At 34.6% G+C, this 23,520-nt stretch overlaps 1 protein-coding gene across 1 annotated transcript; it reads right to left on the bottom strand.

Annotated features, from left to right (window-relative positions):
• Positions 1-7,903: 7,903 nt before the first annotated feature.
• LOC129745547 (serine protease 41-like) lies at positions 7,904-12,528 on the bottom strand. The gene is made up of 3 exons (XM_055738675.1): positions 12,404-12,528; positions 11,331-12,345; positions 7,904-11,274 (listed from the first exon to the last, which is right to left on the bottom strand). The coding sequence occupies exons 1-3, from the start codon at positions 12,453-12,455 to the stop codon at positions 10,728-10,730; spliced, it is 1,614 nt and encodes a 537-aa protein (XP_055594650.1). The 5' UTR covers positions 12,456-12,528; the 3' UTR covers positions 7,904-10,727.
• Between the last annotated feature and the right edge of the window lie 10,992 nt (positions 12,529-23,520).

Here is a 23,520-nt window from a genome sequence, read left to right as displayed (position 1 = left end):
AGGTGAAGGTCGGACCTACTACGCACTGTGCTCAGATACACACCAAAAGTGAGATCATTCTACACCGATCGCGATTTGCTGCGAGATTCCAAATACCTTTGAAAGCAATCGTGAAAGGTCAAGTTCCGTTTTCGTCGTACTTTTTCTGCACAAAATTTCCGGCTGCCGTTTCTGGTACGCAAGGGCAACGTACCATTCAAACCTTCCTTCGACAAACGAATATCAGGTGCCCGGGTGTCTCAAACGCGACGTCACATTCTTGGCAGAAAGTCGTGGCCAGATGTCCGAACCTTTGTAGGTAGTTCTTGAAGCACCCCTGAGCGGTCTTCATGGGTTGGATGACCTGTCCAAACTAAAGAAACCTACTCGTACGGTTAAAGAACGATCTTTAAGTATTCACTGTATCTCTCTTGTCAATTCGAGTAAAACAGGGCCTTTTAGGAGATTCTTCACAAAGCACTATCCATGGCTTCAACGTCTCGTCGGGTCTCAGAGGTACATGTTTTTCCGTCTCACGACTTAACTTGTTGAACATAATTCCCTAAATTCACTTGGTCCATGTCAATCGATCTCCAATTTCCCAAGCATCCAACCTTCGCCAGATCACGCTTCACTTTGTCTAACCACTTCGCTCGTTGCGCCCTGCTCGTCTCGTTCCTACCGGATTCATATCAATCACCTGATTTGCAGGACAGGCGTCCGGCGTTCTCGCAAAACGTCCTGCCCAGCGCATCCGTCCAGCTTTAGCCTGCTTTTGGATACTGGGTTCGCCGTAGAGTCGCACGAGCTTGTGGTTCATCCTTCGTCTCCATACTCCGTTTATCTGTACGACGCCAAAGATGGTTCTTAACACTCGTCGCTCGAATCGAGTGTGCGCAGATCCTCCTCGAGCAATATCCACGTCTTGTGCTCGTAGAGGACAACCGGTTGGGTCTCAAAGACTTCAATCTAATCCCCGAACCATGACTATCCTTCGTACTTTCTTTTTATTTAGTTCGTCTTTGATTGAAATACCGTAAAGACTATAACTTGAAACTAAGAAATACTGCATAATCCTAATTTAAATCTACGTTTACAAAGAAGTTTAAAAAGATGGTTTCGGCCATATGCAGTATGGTGGAAAGGTATCCAGAGGAACTGACGTTGTCGTAGTGTCCTAGTGGATATGTAAAGGTTGACACGTTCCAGTACGTAAGCAGAGTCAACACGATTGGCTAAGCATAAAAATCAAATGCTTGTTGAAGCTCGGTACGACGCTTTTCAAGAGAAGCAATGCTTATCACGGCAAACCTTCGCTCGTACCGCGGAAGTCCTTCATGGTGCGTTCCAAGGAAGGCGCCGTAGAGCGTACCTAACGAAGCTTTGCTGGACACGTTCAAGTCGGTAATAGTGTGTACTCTGAGTAGGAGCCCATACCTGAGCGGCGACGCAAATATCCTAATGCGGCAAATCCCTTCGCAGACGTGAGCGCGATGTGTTCAGCGAATGTTAGTTAGTTGACAATTTTCACACCCTGGTCGAGAGTGGACTTGACATTCTCCAATGTAGATCCCGAGAGTTGGTATTTGAAGTTGACTGTGCTTCGTGCACGAGTGAAGTTGACTATCTTACATGTTTTGGCGTTTGCCGTCATTCCATTTAAGCGGCACCAGGCATGTTTCGTGTCGTTTTGTGAGACAAGACAGTCAACGGCACTGATAATCTTCCTAAACAGCTTCAGACTATCAGCATAAAGCAAAGTGTCGGATTGAAAAGTTTTACATAAGTCATTCACGAAAACTATGAACAGAAGGGGTCCAAGGTGACTTCCCTGCGGTACGCGAGATGGGGTGTCGAAAGCTCGTGATTTCTAAATTTCGCGAAAGCACCGATAGGCTGATACGAAGCAATCCAATGTTTTCATGCCCTATTTATAACTTTAATAATGAGTGATGCGATTTCCGTGTCACAAAAAGGCTATTTGAGGAACCTTTTAGAACTTACATGCTCACATTCGAAAAAATTCGAGAAAATACCAATTCCCTTTGGAACCTTTGTTCAGCGAAATTTGAACCTTCGAGGCACGAGTTTAAGTAGATATGGGACTTTTGGTTGCTTGGGTAGGAAACGTTTCCTTAAGTGATCGATTTAAAATTCTGCTAATCGGGGCAGCAACAGATAGAGTGCAATGTTTCAGAACTGCAGGAGGTATGCCGTCAGGACCAGATCCTTCCGTTGGGTCAACAGCGGTCAGCTTTTCGTAGATGTCCTAAACGTAAAAGCACGACAAGGTCAAGTTTATGTCGTAGAACTCGAGCGATGCGAGGTAACAAGTGTTAAACGATTCGGTCAAGCTGGAGGAAATGACACCATCGTTTCTGTCGTCAATCCCGGCAACATGTGAGGACTGTATCGAAAACTCTTCTGCAACAGCTTTCTGTGAATAAAAATGAAATAATTTTGTTATTTTAATTTTTTCCTATCCTGCTTATTGAAGATCAATATGATTAGAAACAATATCATGGTAAACATAAGTCAAAAATTTATGTTCTAAAGAATAATTGCACTTTCGATGAAATGCCTTCCATCAGTAGCTTTTGTGCATTCCCTGGATGCTGCCTTGAAATTTCTCTCGAATTCTTCCATGCTTTTAGAATCTTCCTCCTCCTTCCTAAAGATCCTCTTCATAATCGCCCAGTATCGTTCAATCGGTCGGAGATCTGGAGAATTTTGTGGATTGAGGACGAATCGGATTTTATTGTTTGATAGCCACTGCAGTATACAGGCTTGGCGTAATATTCAGATTACAAATCGGGCCAGAAGAGAGGGGGATACTGATGCTTTTTATAGAGGATCAGGACCCCAGACCATAGGTACAAATATGTAGGTCGCCATCTAGAGCTTTCTGCTCAATTTTTTTCCACTGCCATCGTGCAGTCGGCATCATCCACCTCCTTGTCCGTCCGTCCTTGTCAATTTCGTGTAGAATTGTGGCCCGGGAAGTGTTCCTGAATCCTGGTTGACGTAGGTTTCGTCGTCCATTGAGGTGGGTCCCAATCTTTTGAGGGTGACTTCCGGTTATTTTATAAGCTGTAATTACATCAATATCCGCCCTTGTCCATGTTACTGGTTCTTGTCACAAGAGTCTTGTCCATCGGCGCATATCCTTTTTTTTCCGAACATTTTTCAAATTTTCGAGGTAGTTTGCAACAACTTGACAAAAACACGTCACTTCGCAACAGCTGGTTGCTTCTATTTCCGTGATCTCGCGATTGGATTCAATAGCACATAATCTGAGAGTACTTTTTTCTTGTTCTGGGTGAAATGATGTTTAATATCACACTTGATTTGGAGTGCATAAAATTTTCCTCTATTTGTTTTCTCTTCTAAGCTTTAAGCTGTATTATTTCGTCTCTTACGGCACTCCAGCTGTAAGCTGCATTTTCCGAAGTCCTTTGCATAATATTAACTGAAGATTGTCGTCCTGGAAGTAATTCCTCTCCTGGAAGTAATTTCTCTACTCTTTTCATCATAAATTTGGCTACCACACTCGATTTGATGACAGTTCAAAAGACGTCACCACAGACAAAACGTCTCTGTATCAGAATCAATTTTTCCAGACCCAAATTCGATTGTGTCCAATACTTAAAAGTGGTTTTTGAGCAGTAGGTCTTCTTTGCGAGGTAGTTTTTTTTATTTAGGGCAGTAGAACTCTCTGCTCTTCCATCTGAAAAAACGACGTTTAGCAATCGCTAGCACAACTGACCTCTTCAGCGTCTAGCTAGCAATAAAGGTCATTTATACACCAATCTCGAGATAGACTTTGAAAATGGGCCGATCGGGATTCCAAACCCTCCACAAATTTCCAGTTCCATGGGTACATTGTAGAGAGAGTTTCTTGATCGCAGGGCCAGGGATGCCAGCTACTTCCGAAGATTTTTTTAAGCAGAACTGACATGGTTTCGACGAGATGTGGTAAAGGCGGGCTTACTAAACATTAGTACTTCCTAAGCTTTAAGCTGTATGATTTCGACTCATTCTGTACTTCAGCTGTAAGCTGCTTTTCCCGAAGTCCTTTGCTCAATATTTACTTGAGATTGTCGTCCTAAAAGTAATTTGCCCCCATTAGGTTCCCTCCTTTCATCGTAAATCTGGCTTCATCACTCGATCCGGTGACATTGTGACAGAAGTGGCCATTGACCAGTAGGTCGAGAGGCCCTTCGCGAGGTAGCTTTTCTAGATAAGGCAGTAGAACCTGCTTCCTCCGTTTTTACACCTCTAGAACCAGTCCCTCCTGGCGTCTATTCAGTTTTTACTCTCCCATCATGAGAGCCAATATGAACAACCGACTTCGAGCAATCGCTAGCCCAACTGACCTCTCTAGCAATAAGGTCAGTTGTGCACCAATCAGGGCTGACCGGGATTCCAAACTCTATACAAATTTCCAGTTCCATGAATCCGGGTGCATTTCAGAGATATTTTTATGATCACGAGGCCTTTACTGTAACTTTTTTCGGGATACCAGCTGCGCCCGGAACAATTTTTAAGCCGCAGCGGCTTAGTTGGTTAGTTCATCGCATTTGTAAGTATGTACGTGTTGTAATATATGAAAAAAAAAATTTACAACACCTAGTTCAGGACTCAGAAGTCAGAATACTCAATTGGTTATTTTTTTAAACAACAAAAAGGCACTTGTTTCCACTTCTAAAGTTTTCATGACTTTCCAATATCAAAATTGACGCCCTGCCTCTGGTTTTATTTCGCGTTAAGCTCACGGTGTTCCAGAGACTCATTCGAGCCAGCTCGGAAATTCATATCTCTAGATTACCACTAGCAACTAAAAGCACAAATGTTAGCAATACTGTATAAAAAAGACATCACTTTAGTGTACCATACATGTAGTTATAGAGCGAAAGTTCATTTGTTTATTATTTTAGTAATTTAGAAAATTATTCAACGCTCATTTCCTCGGCCGGGAACTCGCCCTGATAGGAAATACGAAATACTCGTTTTGCCATAAATGATCTTTGTTTTATAAATAGCTGTAATGAAAGACGTACGAAGTAAAACGCAATGTATTAAGTTACAGTCGAAGTTATCTTAATTTAGACCAGAACAAAGACGCATCAAGCAAGAACAAAATGCATGAGAAAAAAGTTCAACACCAAAGCCAAATAAACGATATTCGTACTAAATTAATGAAAAACAAGTTGAATGCAAGTTGCGATATGGAACCACAAGTCAAGATGTATAAAAAGAAAAACTTTGCTTCCGAAATGGACAAAACGGAAAGTGTTAAATAGTATTTGTTGAAGTTTGTCATCTGATGTAGTTGATTTAGATATGGATGTTTAGTCTTTGTTAACCCACTTTTACGTATAGTTTAATGAAGCACCCCCGAATTGTTACTCAGTTAGGATTTAAGGCGGAAGCTAGACGAGCGACCATGGCTATAGTTTTGTTGATAGGTTTGAAGAAAACAACGATTTGTGATCAGATTTTTTTTAAAGTATTGTTCTTCAAATGATGAGGTGATATTTAAAAGTATAAAGAGAATTTTCCAAACAGAATCATTCTTACCACAAAACCACAAACGTTCACGAAAAAGTGTTCCTTATAGACAAAAAAAAAGTTAGATGAAGCTTATTGCTGAGCACCGGTTACAAGCATGACAATTAGTTACCATTAAACAATAATTTAGAAAATTATTCTACACATCACATTCCTGAAACACTGAATATAAAATGAAACCCCAATAAAAAAAATAAAAGTTCTAGAAATCAAAAAGTTTCATTTGGAAACGTAACCATCCTTTGGGAAACAAAACGACCCAGCTTTTCATAACATCTACTCTCCGTAGATAAACTGCCGGGAAAGATTTTTTATATCGTTCTCGAACCATCAAGCACATTTCACCCACCATTAAGATAAATTCGATAATCGATTGTAAATGGAAAGCAGATCCGTTAAGATCACCCGAAAATTCACAGCACACCCACACGTTCTACCAACTTAATCGTAGTGTTATAAAATGTAGCCAACGAATTTGTTCGTTGGCGTTAGACGCAATCGCCACCTTATTAAATCGAAAGAAGAAAATCAAACAATAATTTCCAAGTGTTAGGTGACGATCACTATTGTGTACCTTAAGATGACAAATAAAACGATTAAATGTTTTTAAAACAAATGGGACATTTTTTCCGTGAAAGAAATCCTGTGAGAAATGAATATATTGTTTGCTTTAAAATTTTTCAAACGTCTGGATTATTTTTAAACACACTTTACTCGACTCCACAGTAAATTGAAATAGCCGTCTTCGGTTATAAATTACCTGATTCCTGATTCCAATTATGCCAATTTTTTATTCAGCTCTTACTTCTGAAAATCGGTAAAAATTTTAAAAAAAATGTGTACACTTTTGGCAAAAGTGTTCCGACTTCTGAGAAACTAATTATAGAAGTTAAAATATCGACTGTTTTTTTTAATTCTTCAAAATACGATAAAAAAGATTTTAACCAAATAGATTTATTGATATTTTTCAAAGAATAAAACAATCGTTTTGCAGTTTTCGACAAAATATCCTAAATATCTTATGTTCAATGCTTTTCTCGAATGATGTCAGAAAAAGTTGTTCTCTTATCTATTCAAATGAAATTAAATTTTAGAATTTAAATTTTTAAATCGTTGTATTTGTGAAACTGAAATATCCAGGAAAGATCTGAATCGCTGATAAAATGAAGGATAAATAATAGATTTATAATCGGACTTGAAATTCCATGTAAGTTCAAAAGTTTATCAGTTATCAAAGATCAATTTAACTCAAAACTGATAAATTGTAAAGTTTGCACACGCCATAAAGGGTGATACGGTCAAAATCTGGTCAATATTCTTAATTCTTTCAATTTTGCATTTAAAAAACCTGAACACCCCTCATTTTGAAGGTGTGTATGTGTGTAGAGTGTTGCTCCTATTTTGATTTTGGAATTCACTCTTCAGTTGTCAAAATGCCGTCCAAGGAAGAAGAGCAGCGTATCAAAACTTTGCTCGCGCAACACGAAAATCCGAGCTACTTGAACGCAAAGCTGGTAAAATCGCTAAAAGTTGCCGAATCAACCGTTACAAATGTAATTAAAGTGTTTGGGGAACGTTTGTCGACAGCCAGGAACTCTGGATCGGGGGAAAATCGAAAACCGGAAGTCGCTGAGACGACAAAGAGAGTTGCCGGTAGTTTCGAGCGAAACCCTAACCTCTCTCTCCGAGATGCCGCAAATAAACTGGGTTTATCGTCTACAACCGAGCATCGAGCCAAAAAACGAGCCGGACTATCGACTTACAAGAAGGTAGTGACTCCAAATCGCGATGATAAACAAAATACGACGGCCAAAGCGCGATCTTGGAGGCTGTACACGACGATGCTGACGAAGTTTGACTGCGTGGTAATGGACGACGAAACCTACGTCAAAGCCCACTACAAGCAGCTTCCGGGACAGGAGTTTTATACGGCAAAAGGAAGGGGAAAGCTAGCAGATATTTTCAAGCACATGAAACTGTCAAAGTTCGCGAATAAATATCTGGTTTGGCGAGCCATTTGTACCTGTGGCTTGAAGCCACACTGTCCCGGAAGCTTCTTGGAGTCGGCTTTGACGTAGGTTTCGTCGTCCATTACCACGCAGTCAAACTTCGTCAACATCGTCGTGTACAGCCTCCGGGATCGCGCTCAGGGTTCTCATTATGCCTCCACAGTGGTTGGTTTTCAGCTTTTGGCAAAATTTTTTAAAATGCATTTTTTAACGTTTTCAACAAATCGTTAAACTGTTCGGTAATTTTTTCGGTAAAAAACGAACGAACATCGGTAAATGAAGAATCGATTTACCGATGTTCGTTTATTTTTTACAGAAAAAATTACCGAACAGTTCCGCGATTTACACATGTTAAGATTTCGGTAAAACAATTACCGAACTCGGAAATTTTCGTTTACTGTGTATAGTTTTCGGATTCCAGGATTGTGACGTCAAAGGTTGACCCATGTAGAACCAAAACTGCTGGCTGTTCTTAAGCTGCAGGATTCAATCATCAACTGTTGGGATTGTTCAAGTTATGAAACCGTGATATGATATGTGATAAAATATAAATTTAAATATATAAAGTCTGCTTCATTTAATATTGGAACAAATTCTTTTGCTCATTGTGACGCTCCTAGTGGACGGATTTGGAAACTTTTTTCACCCACGTGTCGGGATATTCATTACCTTTCACCATGTATTTATGTCATAACACCAAACGATAGCATTTTGTAAACAACCGCCATGGAAGCCGAACGGAGAGATCAAATTGTGCACAGTTTTCTTGAAAATCCATTGTTGTCGGCATCGAAGCTAGCTAAACAGCTTAAAATGCCCAGAAATACCGTATGGCGTGTTATCAAGCAGTACAAGGAAACATTGACGACGGCTCGGAAGCCGCATTCGAAGCGTCGGAGTGGAACTGTCGACCGGAAACTGCGTGGGAAAGTCATCAAGGCCGTCAAGAGGAATCCCAATCTTTCAGACCGCGATTTGGCCAATAAGTTCCAGGCCGCTCACAGTACGGTGCGACGAATTCGTCTCCGGGAAGAAATAGATCATTCCGAGCCAGCAAACAGCCAAATCGGACGCTGAAGCAGAACAATGTGGCCAGAATCCGTGCTCGAAAGCTGTACGACCAAGTGCTGACCAAGTTCGACGGATGTATTCTGATGGACGATGAGACCTACGTGAAGGCGGACTTTGGGCAAATCCCAGGTCAAAAATTTTACTTGGCGACGGCTCGGGGGGATGTACCTGCAAAATTTAAGTTCGTGTTTGCGGATAAATTCGCCCGCAAGTACATGATTTGGCAGGGGATATGCAGTTGTGGACAGAAAACCAAAGTCTTTCTCACTGACAAGACAATGACATCAAAAGTCTACAAAAAAGAGTGCCTACAGAAACGGATTCTGCCGTTTATTCGTGCCCACGACCGTCCAGTAATGTTTTGGCCGGACCTCGCAAGCTGCCATTACAGCAAAACGGTTATGAAATGGTACGCAACGAACGGGGTCAGCGTAATACCGAAGGACCTCAACCCCCCAAACTGCCCCCAGTTCCGGCCTATAGAGAAATACTGGGCAATCACGAAGCGGAGGCTTAAGGCAAAGGGAAAACTTGTTAGGAACATGACTCAAATGAAGAACTGGTGGAATCAAATCGCCAAAACGGTGGACGAAAAGGGTGTGCGCCGCCTAATGTGCCGTATTACGGGAAAAGTACGAGAATTTCTTCGAAACAGCAATGAATATTTTTTTTAATTTTTTTTTATGAAAGACTAAAGAAAATGCTACATTTGTATGAAAAACAAATTATGAATTCGTTAATAAATGACTGAACTACACGCAATTGTTTGTGTTCCAATATTAAATGAAGCAGACTTTATGTAGTTGAATCAATCATGTAAGTGAAGTTGAACCTACAATATCTATAGTTGAACCAATCATATGAGTAAAGTTGAATTTACCATCTAATATTATGTATGTATGCAATCATACTGATATAGTTAAATCTATTATATTTATAGTTGAATGCATTAAAACAATCATACAACTGTAATTGAGTCTATTACATGTATAGCTGAACGCAAAATATCAACCAGAAAATCTATTATATCTATGGTAAAGAATCAATCATAAATACAGTTGAACATATGATGAATATTGTTGAAAAAACTATACTTTTTCCCTGTGATATTTTAAAACATGAAGTTGTCGAAATTCGCAAGAAATTATCTGGTTTACTAGAAAGTTTAGGTCAACGAGTGGCTCAAAAAACCACTCCTAACGAATCCTGAGAAGTTCTGTGCTATTTCAATCGGATTTGGCGAATGCGGCAAAAAAAAAGAGTCCAATTCGTACCTAAGGAGAAGAAGGATTACCCAAGCAACCAAAAGTCACATATTTACCTGAATGAAGGCATTGAAAGTTACATATTGGCTGACAAAGAGAATCAACTGCCCAATTCCCTTTAGTGAACTTTATGTACTCATTAATGAATTTGAAAGTTGCAAAAGTGATCTATACGTACGTTATACGGGACTTAAGTCACATAAAGGGCACAAAAAAGTGCTCAAACGGGATTTGATAAGTCACAAAAAGTGCGTTGATGTGCTTTCAAAATCAAATCACCTCTTCGAGTTTTAGTTTCAGTTAGAACAACATCTAGGCGTGGTCTCGTGGTAGCGTGTTCGATTCTCACCACGAAGGTCGGGGTTCGATCACCAAGCCGGGCAAGTTATTTTTTCCAATAAGTAATTTTGTACTTGAGTTATGATGCGATATATGTAGGAAATCTAGGAAAGAAGCCTTTGATCAATTTGTCGAGTTTGAAATCCGGTGCGGGGCATCATGGCGGCACCAGTACAGAACACAGTAAAAAATCAAGAGAAGGTGATATGAACCGAAGCCAACGGTTCAGTTGAGAAAGAGAGAGATTTTTTGCTCATTTTGCGATTTTTTGGAAGCTGAATTAAGAGGCCGCTGGAAGCTGAATAGAAGATCATTAAGACTTGTTTTGGAACTTGAAAGTATCAATAAGAACTAAAATTTTGAGCTGCATAGAACGTACTGCATATCAGTGATGGGGCTGAGTAAACGTTTTTGTACCTGTTTTATGGGATTTTTGGTTGCTTGGGTACTTTAATCACTTTTTGGTCGTTACACCTTTTAACAGTCTAATGCCCTAGCTGTTTTCTTTGATGGTTTTCGCGATCCAGTTCAGATGCATCATCAGATCGGTGTAACCTTCTGAAATGGACGAGGTGAGACAACGGGGACCGAAGCTAGAAACAGCTAGACCGTAGTATTTGTCACGGTGTAAGGTCTGGATCGGAGAACTGAGTAGAAATTCCTTATAGCCACACTCCCGTTCCTCGACCGGTTGATAAGCAACGCACCGGATGCCATTGGCACTTGCATCCGGATATCTGTTGCCGTAGTCCCGGCTACAGTCGACTACAGAAGCGTTTAGAACGTCTAGGTGTATCTGGTTCTGACGCAGCTGTAGGAACGGAACCTCCAGTCGCTCATTCGGGGGATATCTCGAGGAAAATGGTGACAGGCAGATTGGTATGTAAGGTGCGGGAGATTCGAGTTTGACCAGAGCGATGTAATTCACCTTTTTACGACTATCATATTGCGGATGCTTGAAAACTTCCTTTACGGGTATGATATTTTTGTTGTCTTTACCAAAAACCGTGGTACCATTACGTAAGTTTGGTTGGTAGTAACTGGAACACAGTGTGAAATTTAGTCATAAGTTAGATTTTTTCTTCAAACAACTTACTTGATTTCGGTGTTAATACAGGAACCGGAAGTAAGCAGAAAACTTGGATGTATCAGAATGGCCCCACATGGTCGTGTTTTATCAACCACTGAGTAGTTTCTCTGATAGTTCAGAACACTCAACCAGGGATACTGGAATCGATTATCGGGCAGTCGTTGAGCGATTCCACACCTAGCCAATTGCAATAAATTATTTTTGTTGGCAGGTTTGGGTAGAGAAATTTTTGACGAAATCCAATGGGTAAAGAACTCCACATTGGTAAGTATAGCGAAATCTTTGGTTCCAACATACAATTTACTGGGATCATACTTTGCCGCAGCGACGATACCTCTTAAATTCCAAACTCCATCAACCCTAACGTACAATCCATTGCCACTGTCTCCAGAATTGAATCCGGTTTTGTTAGGATGATTCGCACAGAACGTTCGATTTTCGTGAAATATACTTTGGAACGACCTTGTGCTTTGCTTTAGGCAAACATCATTCGAAACAACCGAAGTAAAGGTGACCGTGAGATCTTTCGGAATTTCCGATACCTGACTTCGACTCCAGCCAACGATCGCAGCTAACTGGTTCGGTTGCTTCGATAGTGTAGAATTTCCACGCCATAAACAAATCGGCTGGATGTAGGGCGTAAAATTGATCGACGTTCTCAGTTTCAAAATTGCGAGATCGTTCTTGCCCGACCCATGATCGTATCGCGGGTGTTCAATGATTTCACTCACATTATGCTCTTGTGTTTCTTTGCCGGGATTTTTCAAATTAGTCTCTCCGATCTTGATGTAGAAATTTCCGGCAGCAAATTTACTCCTAGACGAAGGATTGTAAATACAATGCGCTGCCGTAACGATGGCATCCTTTGAAACTATCGTTATCCCACAAACATAAACGGAAGTCGGTCTTCCCCTTCTGAGGAGAGCTCCATGCCATGGCCAGGAACCAGGAGTTGCACTACTGCCATTTTCTTCGCGTGTTGTTTTGACGTTGATTTGTTTGTTTCCACATGATTCGGCAACTGTATTCGTTCAAAATTTAGTTAAAAAAAATAATTACTCAAACAAAGTGCAGATTACCAGTTTTGGACGCCAAACATAAACTGACCACCATAAGCTGTAGCAGCAACATTCCGACACATCTAGCAACGAACTCAATTAGTAAATTCTAGCACTGGAATCCAGCCGACTATAGTTAGTAATTCATACTATCGCATCGATAAAGAGATGTGATTCAGAAGTGTCCCACAGGCTGGGGGAATCCCAGAACGAAATAAAAAATAACATAAGAGTAATGATAACGCTTCCTTAATATGTGTTGTGAAGTGAGTCTTTGCATTGCGTGAATACTCATATAAAAACAAGAAATTCATTAAAATCATCAATCCTATTTCAAAAGTTGTCATAAAATTTTTCAGAAAACGAAAAAAGTGCTATAAATGCTAAAAATGACAAAAATGACAAAAATGACAAAAATGACAAAAATGACAAAAATGACAAAAATGACAAAAATGACAAAAATGACAAAAATGACAAAAATGACAAAAATGACAAAAATGACAAAAATGACAAAAATGACAAAAATGACAAAAATGACAAAAATGACAAAAATGACAAAAATGACAAAAATGACAAAAATGACAAAAATGACAAAAATGACAAAAATGACAAAAATGACAAAAATGACAAAAATGACAAAAATGACAAAAATGACAAAAATGACAAAAATGACAAAAATGACAAAAATGACAAAAATGACAAAAATGACAAAAATGACAAAAATGACAAAAATGACAAAAATGACAAAAATGACAAAAATGACAAAAATGACAAAAATGACAAAAATGACAAAAATGACAAAAATGACAAAAATGACAAAAATGACAAAAATGACAAAAATGACAAAAATGACAAAAATGACAAAAATGACAAAAATGACAAAAATGACAAAAATGACAAAAATGACAAAAATGACAAAAATGACAAAAATGACAAAAATGACAAAAATGACAAAAATGACAAAAATGACAAAAATGACAAAAATGACAAAAATGACAAAAATGACAAAAATGACAAAAATGACAAAAATGACAAAAATGACAAAAATGACAAAAATGACAAAAATGACAAAAATGACAAAAATGACAAAAATGACAAAAATGACAAAAATGACAAAAATGACAAAAATGACAAAAATGACAAAAATGACAAAAATGACAAAAATGACAAAAATGACAAAAATGACAAAAATGACAAAAATGACAAAAATGACAAAAATGACAAAAATGACAAAAATGACAAAAATGACAAAAATGACAAAAATGACAAAAATGACAAAAATGACAAAAATGACAAAAATGACAAAAATGACAAAAATGACAAAAATGACAAAAATGACAAAAATGACAAAAATGACAAAAATGACAAAAATGACAAAAATGACAAAAATGACAAAAATGACAAAAATGACAAAAATGACAAAAATGACAAAAATGACAAAAATGACAAAAATGACAAAAATGACAAAAATGACAAAAATGACAAAAATGACAAAAATGACAAAAATGACAAAAATGACAAAAATGACAAAAATGACAAAAATGACAAAAATGACAAAAATGACAAAAATGACAAAAATGACAAAAATGACAAAAATGACAAAAATGACAAAAATGACAAAAATGACAAAAATGACAAAAATGACAAAAATGACAAAAATGACAAAAATGACAAAAATGACAAAAATGACAAAAATGACAAAAATGACAAAAATGACAAAAATGACAAAAATGACAAAAATGACAAAAATGACAAAAATGACAAAAATGACAAAAATGACAAAAATGACAAAAATGACAAAAATGACAAAAATGACAAAAATGACAAAAATGACAAAAATGACAAAAATGACAAAAATGACAAAAATGACAAAAATGACAAAAATGACAAAAATGACAAAAATGACAAAAATGACAAAAATGACAAAAATGACAAAAATGACAAAAATGACAAAAATGACAAAAATGACAAAAATGACAAAAATGACAAAAATGACAAAAATGACAAAAATGACAAAAATGACAAAAATGACAAAAATGACAAAAATGACAAAAATGACAAAAATGACAAAAATGACAAAAATGACAAAAATGACAAAAATGACAAAAATGACAAAAATGACAAAAATGACAAAAATGACAAAAATGACAAAAATGACAAAAATGACAAAAATGACAAAAATGACAAAAATGACAAAAATGACAAAAATGACAAAAATGACAAAAATGACAAAAATGACAAAAATGACAAAAATGACAAAAATGACAAAAATGACAAAAATGACAAAAATGACAAAAATGACAAAAATGACAAAAATGACAAAAATGACAAAAATGACAAAAATGACAAAAATGACAAAAATGACAAAAATGACAAAAATGACAAAAATGACAAAAATGACAAAAATGACAAAAATGACAAAAATGACAAAAATGACAAAAATGACAAAAATGACAAAAATGACAAAAATGACAAAAATGACAAAAATGACAAAAATGACAAAAATGACAAAAATGACAAAAATGACAAAAATGACAAAAATGACAAAAATGACAAAAATGACAAAAATGACAAAAATGACAAAAATGACAAAAATGACAAAAATGACAAAAATGACAAAAATGACAAAAATGACAAAAATGACAAAAATGACAAAAATGACAAAAATGACAAAAATGACAAAAATGACAAAAATGACAAAAATGACAAAAATGACAAAAATGACAAAAATGACAAAAATGACAAAAATGACAAAAATGACAAAAATGACAAAAATGACAAAAATGACAAAAATGACAAAAATGACAAAAATGACAAAAATGACAAAAATGACAAAAATGACAAAAATGACAAAAATGACAAAAATGACAAAAATGACAAAAATGACAAAAATGACAAAAATGACAAAAATGACAAAAATGACAAAAATGACAAAAATGACAAAAATGACAAAAATGACAAAAATGACAAAAATGACAAAAATGACAAAAATGACAAAAATGACAAAAATGACAAAAATGACAAAAATGACAAAAATGACAAAAATGACAAAAATGACAAAAATGACAAAAATGACAAAAATGACAAAAATGACAAAAATGACAAAAATGACAAAAATGACAAAAATGACAAAAATGACAAAAATGACAAAAATGACAAAAATGACAAAAATGACAAAAATGACAAAAATGACAAAAATGACAAAAATGACAAAAATGACAAAAATGACAAAAATGACAAAAATGACAAAAATGACAAAAATGACAAAAATGACAAAAATGACAAAAATGACAAAAATGACAAAAATGACAAAAATGACAAAAATGACAAAAATGACAAAAATGACAAAAATGACAAAAATGACAAAAATGACAAAAATGACAAAAATGACAAAAATGACAAAAATGACAAAAATGACAAAAATGACAAAAATGACAAAAATGACAAAAATGACAAAAATGACAAAAATGACAAAAATGACAAAAATGACAAAAATGACAAAAATGACAAAAATGACAAAAATGACAAAAATGACAAAAATGACAAAAATGACAAAAATGACAAAAATGACAAAAATGACAAAAATGACAAAAATGACAAAAATGACAAAAATGACAAAAATGACAAAAATGACAAAAATGACAAAAATGACAAAAATGACAAAAATGACAAAAATGACAAAAATGACAAAAATGACAAAAATGACAAAAATGACAAAAATGACAAAAATGACAAAAATGACAAAAATGACAAAAATGACAAAAATGACAAAAATGACAAAAATGACAAAAATGACAAAAATGACAAAAATGACAAAAATGACAAAAATGACAAAAATGACAAAAATGACAAAAATGACAAAAATGACAAAAATGACAAAAATGACAAAAATGACAAAAATGACAAAAATGACAAAAATGACAAAAATGACAAAAATGACAAAAATGACAAAAATGACAAAAATGACAAAAATGACAAAAATGACAAAAATGACAAAAATGACAAAAATGACAAAAATGACAAAAATGACAAAAATGACAAAAATGACAAAAATGACAAAAATGACAAAAATGACAAAAATGACAAAAATGACAAAAATGACAAAAATGACAAAAATGACAAAAATGACAAAAATGACAAAAATGACAAAAATGACAAAAATGACAAAAATGACAAAAATGACAAAAATGACAAAAATGACAAAAATGACAAAAATGACAAAACTGACAAAAATGACAAAAATGACAAAAATGACAAAAATGACAAAAATGACAAAAATGACAAAAATGACAAAAATGACAAAAATGACAAAAATGACAAAAATGACAAAAATGACAAAAATGACAAAAATGACAAAAATGACAAAAATGACAAAAATGACAAAAATGACATAAAATGACAAAAATGACAAAAATGACAAAAATGACAAAAATGACATAAAATGACAAAAATGACAAAAATCACAAAAATGACAAAAATGACAAAAATGACAAAAATGACAAAACATGACAAAAATGACCAAAATGACAAAAATGACAAAAATGACATAAAATGACAAAAATGACAAAAATGACAAAAATGACAAAAATGACAAAAATGACAAAAATGACAAAAATGACAAAAATGACAAAAATGACAAAAATGACAAAAATGACAAAAATGACAAAAATGACAAAAATGACAAAAATGACAAAAATGACAAAAATGACAAAAATGACAAAAATGACAAAAATGACAAAAATGACAAAAATGACAAAAATGACAAAAATGACAAAAATGACAAAAATGACAAAAATGACAAAAATGACAAAAATGACAAAAATGACAAAAATGACAAAAATGACAAAAATGACAAAAATGACAAAAATGACAAAAATGACAAAAATGACAAAAATGACAAAAATGACAAAAATGACAAAAATGACAAAAATGACAAAAATGACAAAAATGACAAAAATGACAAAAATGACAAAAATGACAAAAATGACAAAAATGACAAAAATGACAAAAATGACAAAAATGACAAAAATGACAAAAATGACGAAAATGACAAAAATGACAAATGTGACAAAAATGACAAAAATGACAAAAATGACAAAAATAACAAAAATGACAAAAATGACAAAAATTACACAAATAACAAAAATGACAAAAATGACAAAAATTTTAAAAATTACCAAAATTACATAAATGACAAAAATGACAAAATTACAAAAATTACAAATTGACAAAATGACAAAATGACAAATTGAAAAAATGACAAAAAGGCAAAAATGACAAAAATGACAAAAATGACAAAAAATGACAAAAATGACAAAAATGACAAAATTGACCAAAATGACAAAAATTCCAAAAATGACAAAAATGACAAAAATGACAAAAATGACAAAAATGACAAAAAATGACAAAAATGACAAAACATGACAAAAATGACCAAAATGACAAAAATGACATAAAATGACAAAAATGACAAAAATGACAAAAATGACAAAAATGACAAAAATGACAAAAATGACAAAAATGACAAAAATGACAAAAACGACAAAAATGACAAAAATGACAAAAATGACAGAAATGACAAAAATGACAAAAATGACAAAAATGACAAAAATGACAAAAATGACAAATATGACAAAAATGACCAAAATGACAAAAATGACAAAAATACCAAAAATTACAAAAATTACAAAAATGACAAAAATATCAAAAATTATAAAAATTATCAAAATTACAAAAAGGACAAAAATGACAAAATGGCAAAAATGACAAAATTGACAAAATTGACAAAATTGACAAAAATGACAAAATTGACAAAAATGACAAAAGTGACAAAAATGACAAAAATGACAAAAATGACAAAAAATACAAAAAAAAATCAAAAATTACAAAAATTTCAAAAATTATAAAAATTTCAAAAATTTCAAAAATTACAAAAACTACATAATGACAAAAATTACAAATAGACAAAAATTACAAAAATTACATTAACTACGAAAATGACAAAAATTACAAAGATTACAAAACTTACAAAAATGACAAAAATTACAAAAATGACAAAAATGACCAAAATGACAAAAATGACAAAAATGACGAAAATTACAAAAATTACAAAAAATAAAAAAAATACAAAAATTACAATAATTACGAAAATTTTCAGAAAATGACAAAAATGAAAGGAGGAGCTAGCAACACTGTTTATTGATTGCCACGGTTTCTCTTTCTAAGCCTAATAATATCGAAAATTGTGTATTCTAGAACTTTTCAAGTGTTTGCATTACAATCAAAAGCTGTGCAAAGTGCGGGTGAGTTAGTAAGTCGTGAAGTTTTTTAAATGTGTTTTGAAATAAGCGAAAATCAAAGAAAAATGCCGAATGTTTTCAACGCTTGGTTTTCTGATGACGCGGCCTGTTGAAGAAAGCTTTCGCAAGGAAAGTTTCTAAAACCTACCACAAGTGGCGCTTGTGTTAGTCAACGAATCGTCAAACTGCATTTCTTCCGAAATGATCAAATTGGCCGGAGAGATTCTTTTAAAGCGAACATCTAATATAAGATAAGTACTAGTTTTCTTCGATATTTTCATCTAAATAATGGCGTGCTTTTAATAGTTTCATAGAAAAATTCCAAAGTAGCAGCATTTCCTTCGTTTAGATTTGTATACAATCTTGCATGCCATACCTACTTTCACGTATTGTATATGCTTAGGTTCTTGTCCAATCTTATCGAAATTGGTGTAGCTTTTTCGAAGTTCTCAAATGCTTTCGATAAGTTCGATTTCGTTTAAATAGAAAAACTTTATTACATAGTTGCCAATATGACAGAAATATGCGTGTATTCACAAATCTAAGATTTGTCAAAATTTAGAATATTTTTTTCGATCTTTCGCTACACTATTGCAACGATTCTAACGTATTTTTTTTTTTCGCTTTAAGATCATAATCATAGATGAGTCTTGATGAAGTATTTCATATAACATTTATTTAATTAATACCTTGGCAGCAAAATTTCAAAATCAATGTTTTCCAAATTCAAAACTTCTGTAATTCCCATAATTTTTTCTGATAAATAATTGAGATGAAAATTTTATTATTTAATATTTTTCACATCTATGACCTTCATCATCTTCAAAGAAATAAAAAAAGTTATGATAATTTTATTGATATTCATAAGATTTTTTTATATTATTATGTAGGTACCAGTTTTTTGGGAGTTCAACCTTCCAATGTATACACTGATTCAAAAAGAATAAATTTTCATCGTGACCAAATGAAAAACTATGAAATGAAAGCGTTCAAATGCAAAATAAAAATTCTTGTTGTTCGGGAACATCTTTTTTTTGATGGATTATAATTCTTCTTAATAGCATACCGTTTTTGAAAAAAACGTTTTTTTTTTTAATTTGTTTAAATAATCACTTCAAATGTGTATTATTGAAAAAAATCTATAAGAAAAAAAGAAACTACATTGTTTACTTCGCCAAATGAAAAATTCGTGTCATAGTGATTTGAGAAAAAAAGTAAATTATTTTTCGAAACAAGTTGCAATGAATCAAACGTTTCGGCATTAAATTTGAACCCTAAAGTTTTCTATAAATTATAGCAATCATAGGAAAATAGGACCAAAACACTCGTCAAAAGTGTCCCCAGACAAAAATTACAAAAATGGCAAAAATTACAAAAATGACAAAAATTACCAAAATTACAAAACTTAAGAAAAATTACAAAAATTACAAAACTTACAAAAATTACAATAATTATAGAAATTACAAAAATTACAAAAATTGCAAAGATTACAAAAATTACAAAAATGACAAAAATGACGAAAATGACAAAAATAACAAAAATCTCAAAATTGACATAAATGACAGAAATGACAAAAATGAAAGTTTGGCAAGGATCGGGTTTCCCCTGATTAAGAAGAACATTGTCCTGCATTCTCAGGGATACGTTGAGTTTCTGTGCTCTCGTAGCAAGTTTTTATAGGATTTCAGAAGAAATGAAGCGTCCTGAGATTCGGGTGAGTTCCCTTTCGAACTTCGTTTAATTGAGCAGTTCTCCCGTGACACGGAGATTCGTGATCCCGAGCGGAACGAATACAATGTTAGTGTGCAGAAAACATTGTAAAACTTGAACTGTTTTCTACCAAAACACTGTGTATGAGTTTTTAGTTTGAGAAAACAAATTAAAAATATTGCTGAAATCATGTTTTTCTCGTTGAACTTTGTGAAATTTTGGACACTGATAAAAAAAGTATTGAATAGTGGTTTTTTTCGTTGCTGTTTTCTCTTAGCAAAAGTACATTTCTTTTGTTTTGATTGTAGTCGTTTTAACATGTTTATGTTATTCGCGACTTATATCAACGATGCAGTTGATGGACAGTCATTGAAAAACTTATCCGGTACAACTGAGCTCGATGTTTACTCTTAGGATTCACGGATATCGGGCTTAGGAAGCAACTGACTTGCCAACTGAGCTTTATCACATGCTAAATATATCACAAGTTCAGACCACGATCTCCTCATGTGACTGTTTGTAAATTCTCAAGGGATTTATCGAACTTGCATAAAATTGTGTAAGCAACTTGTGATAAAACTAGATTTTTTCAGCACTCGATGTTATTATTCGTTTACGTCTTGTGCTGAAAAAATCTACTTTTGAAACATTTGCATACATAACTTTTTCAACATTTAGTCCATTACATTCATCCAAAATCGAAATGGATGATGCTTTGACGTTCAGTATTAACTTACAATTGCGTCCAAGCCGGTCAGCAATAGTTTTAAATCAATCGGATTGTCGTTACAATTTCAACGATACCTATTTTCATCGTACTTCCTTCCCTGCTTCTCGCCAATCGTAATCGAGCGTCTTTCGTTACAAATCATTACGGCGACCTTTTTCACCCTCTCAACCCTTCATATTTGCCACGAGGCAAGGGCAGCAGCCACGCTTTTCTAGCGATAGTTCAGCTGAGCTAGATGAATCTTTCTCCGCGCCTAAGAGAGTCTTCAAAAATTGCTTCCAAAACCACACCAGATAATGATCGGCTATCACGATTTCCATTTCGCGGCTTGTTTTTCTCGTTGCCCACCTTCCCCCGTAAAGCGAGATCTTCGGAACATCCTAAGCGCAATTATGACAGGGATCTCGTGCTCGACTTTGATTTATATTTTCTATCCGTGCTACGTGTCACGCGCCAGGCTTGCGCCAAATGGCCGACCCCCCCTGCCTGGTTGGAGGGAGACTCTTCTCCAGCCTGTAGGATAGCTAACAACGTCACGAAAAACAAACAAATCAAACATCTCGCGATGAATCGATGCGGTTTAAATTGAAGAGATCTATAAGCTGCTGCGCGCCAGACAATTTGAATGATAGAAGCAATTGGTACCAAACCATTAGAGTTTACCTTGAAAATGTGATGCATCACATAACATGATTTTTTTTAAATTAATTTATAGTTAAAAAAAACCAACATTTCAAATAAGATATCCTTCTGTTTAGAAATCAGCCAAAGTATCAAGAATTCAAATTACGAATTCTGATTTGAAACTAAGATTCAAGGTAAAAATAAACTCTGAACATAAAAAAAGGATTCAGAATTCAGCATTCAAAACTTAGAACAGAATTCAGAATTCAGATTCAGAATTCAGATTCAGAATTCAGATTCAGAATTCAGATTCAGAATTGAGATTCAGAATTCAGATTCATAATTCAGATTCAGAATTCCGTACCCTGGGTTCCCATGGGTCACGGCGGCGGTGTGCATGCTTGTGATAATGATGGTTTACTATCATTGTCCTGAGAGGGTCGTTGCACACATCTTGCCAAGCATGGATCATAATATGACTCAAATTAGAAGGCGTGCTGGACACCTTTATTTAAATTAAATTAACGGTAGGTTCAATGGTGTCCCAATTTTTCATGATCCATGCTGATAAGATGAATGGGAGTTGAAACACTTGCCCTCCCTTCCGTTGAACAATGGGAAAATGTTGTAGTGAAAATATCACATTTTGCCGACATAAAGTGATACTTTTCAATAGGGCATAATCTGTTTGGTAAGGTAGTTAGCTAGTTTAGTTTCATAGAATTAGGATGTTTCAAGTATTGCTAGGTTAGGTATAGGTAATGGTATTCGCCTCCCCAATGCTCTAGAAAGTGTGCATTTGCGGTTTATGAATTTCGTTGGCTTATTCTTAAATCAAGCATTTTACAAGAACTAGGGGCTCATTGGACGGGAATGCTGTTTTGACAAATATGATATTTCAGTTTGTAATACACTTTCGACATTTGTTTTTATTTATTTATTTACTTTTGATAGATCTATACACGTTTCGGTTAGGATTGAAATTCATAAATCGAAGTTTAAAATAGAAAATATGATTTCGATAAGCAAGAATGAGTAGATAGTTCAGATCATTTATTTCGGGCATTTAAAAACAGGCACACGGTTTATTTGAATTGAACCCCTATCGTGTAGATTGAGTATAAAAGTTTGTTTGAGAAGTTGACCACAATTAGTGATAAGGTTTTAAAGAAGAGCACTGTTATTTTCCTGTTCCGTTGATAAGTTGACGATATTAATAAAGCTATTGCTATTTAAGCTTATAGTTCATTGTTGATGAGTTTAAGAGACACCTTTTCTAGATTCTGTTTTTATGATATCCTAATTGAGTTATCGGATAACCATGTAGTCGCGTAGAATCAATCACTTGAATATATTTTTTCTCTTAGCAAATCTATGAGTATTTCTAAATCAAACTAGGAAGAATCCAAATTTATGGAAACGAGTGAGGTAGATGACAGGTAGGGAAAATTCAACTACGGTAAGATAGTGAACCCTTCTGACAATGATATCGAGGCGTTAGCATATGATATCATATTATTTGATACCATACTGCTATTGCTCGGTTGAACTGAAGGTTGGGTTAACTCGAAGTTCATATGGGGCCCACCAACCGTCCTAGTCCGTCGAGCACTATCTTAACGCTTCCCCTAAACTGGTGCTTCAGAACCCTCGGGCTCTGTTGCCGCTATCCTTTTCTAAGCTATACTACTCTCATTTGAAATTTTCCTCTTCTGTCCCCCGTTCTGTTTTTCCTTTCCGGGTCAGACAGGCGCTCATAAACCCATAAACAAAAA

This window comes from Uranotaenia lowii, chromosome 2 (genome assembly GCF_029784155.1).
Source record: "Uranotaenia lowii strain MFRU-FL chromosome 2, ASM2978415v1, whole genome shotgun sequence".
NCBI classification, from domain to species: domain Eukaryota; kingdom Metazoa; phylum Arthropoda; class Insecta; order Diptera; family Culicidae; genus Uranotaenia; species Uranotaenia lowii.
This window is presented reverse-complemented; position numbering and strand designations above follow the sequence as displayed.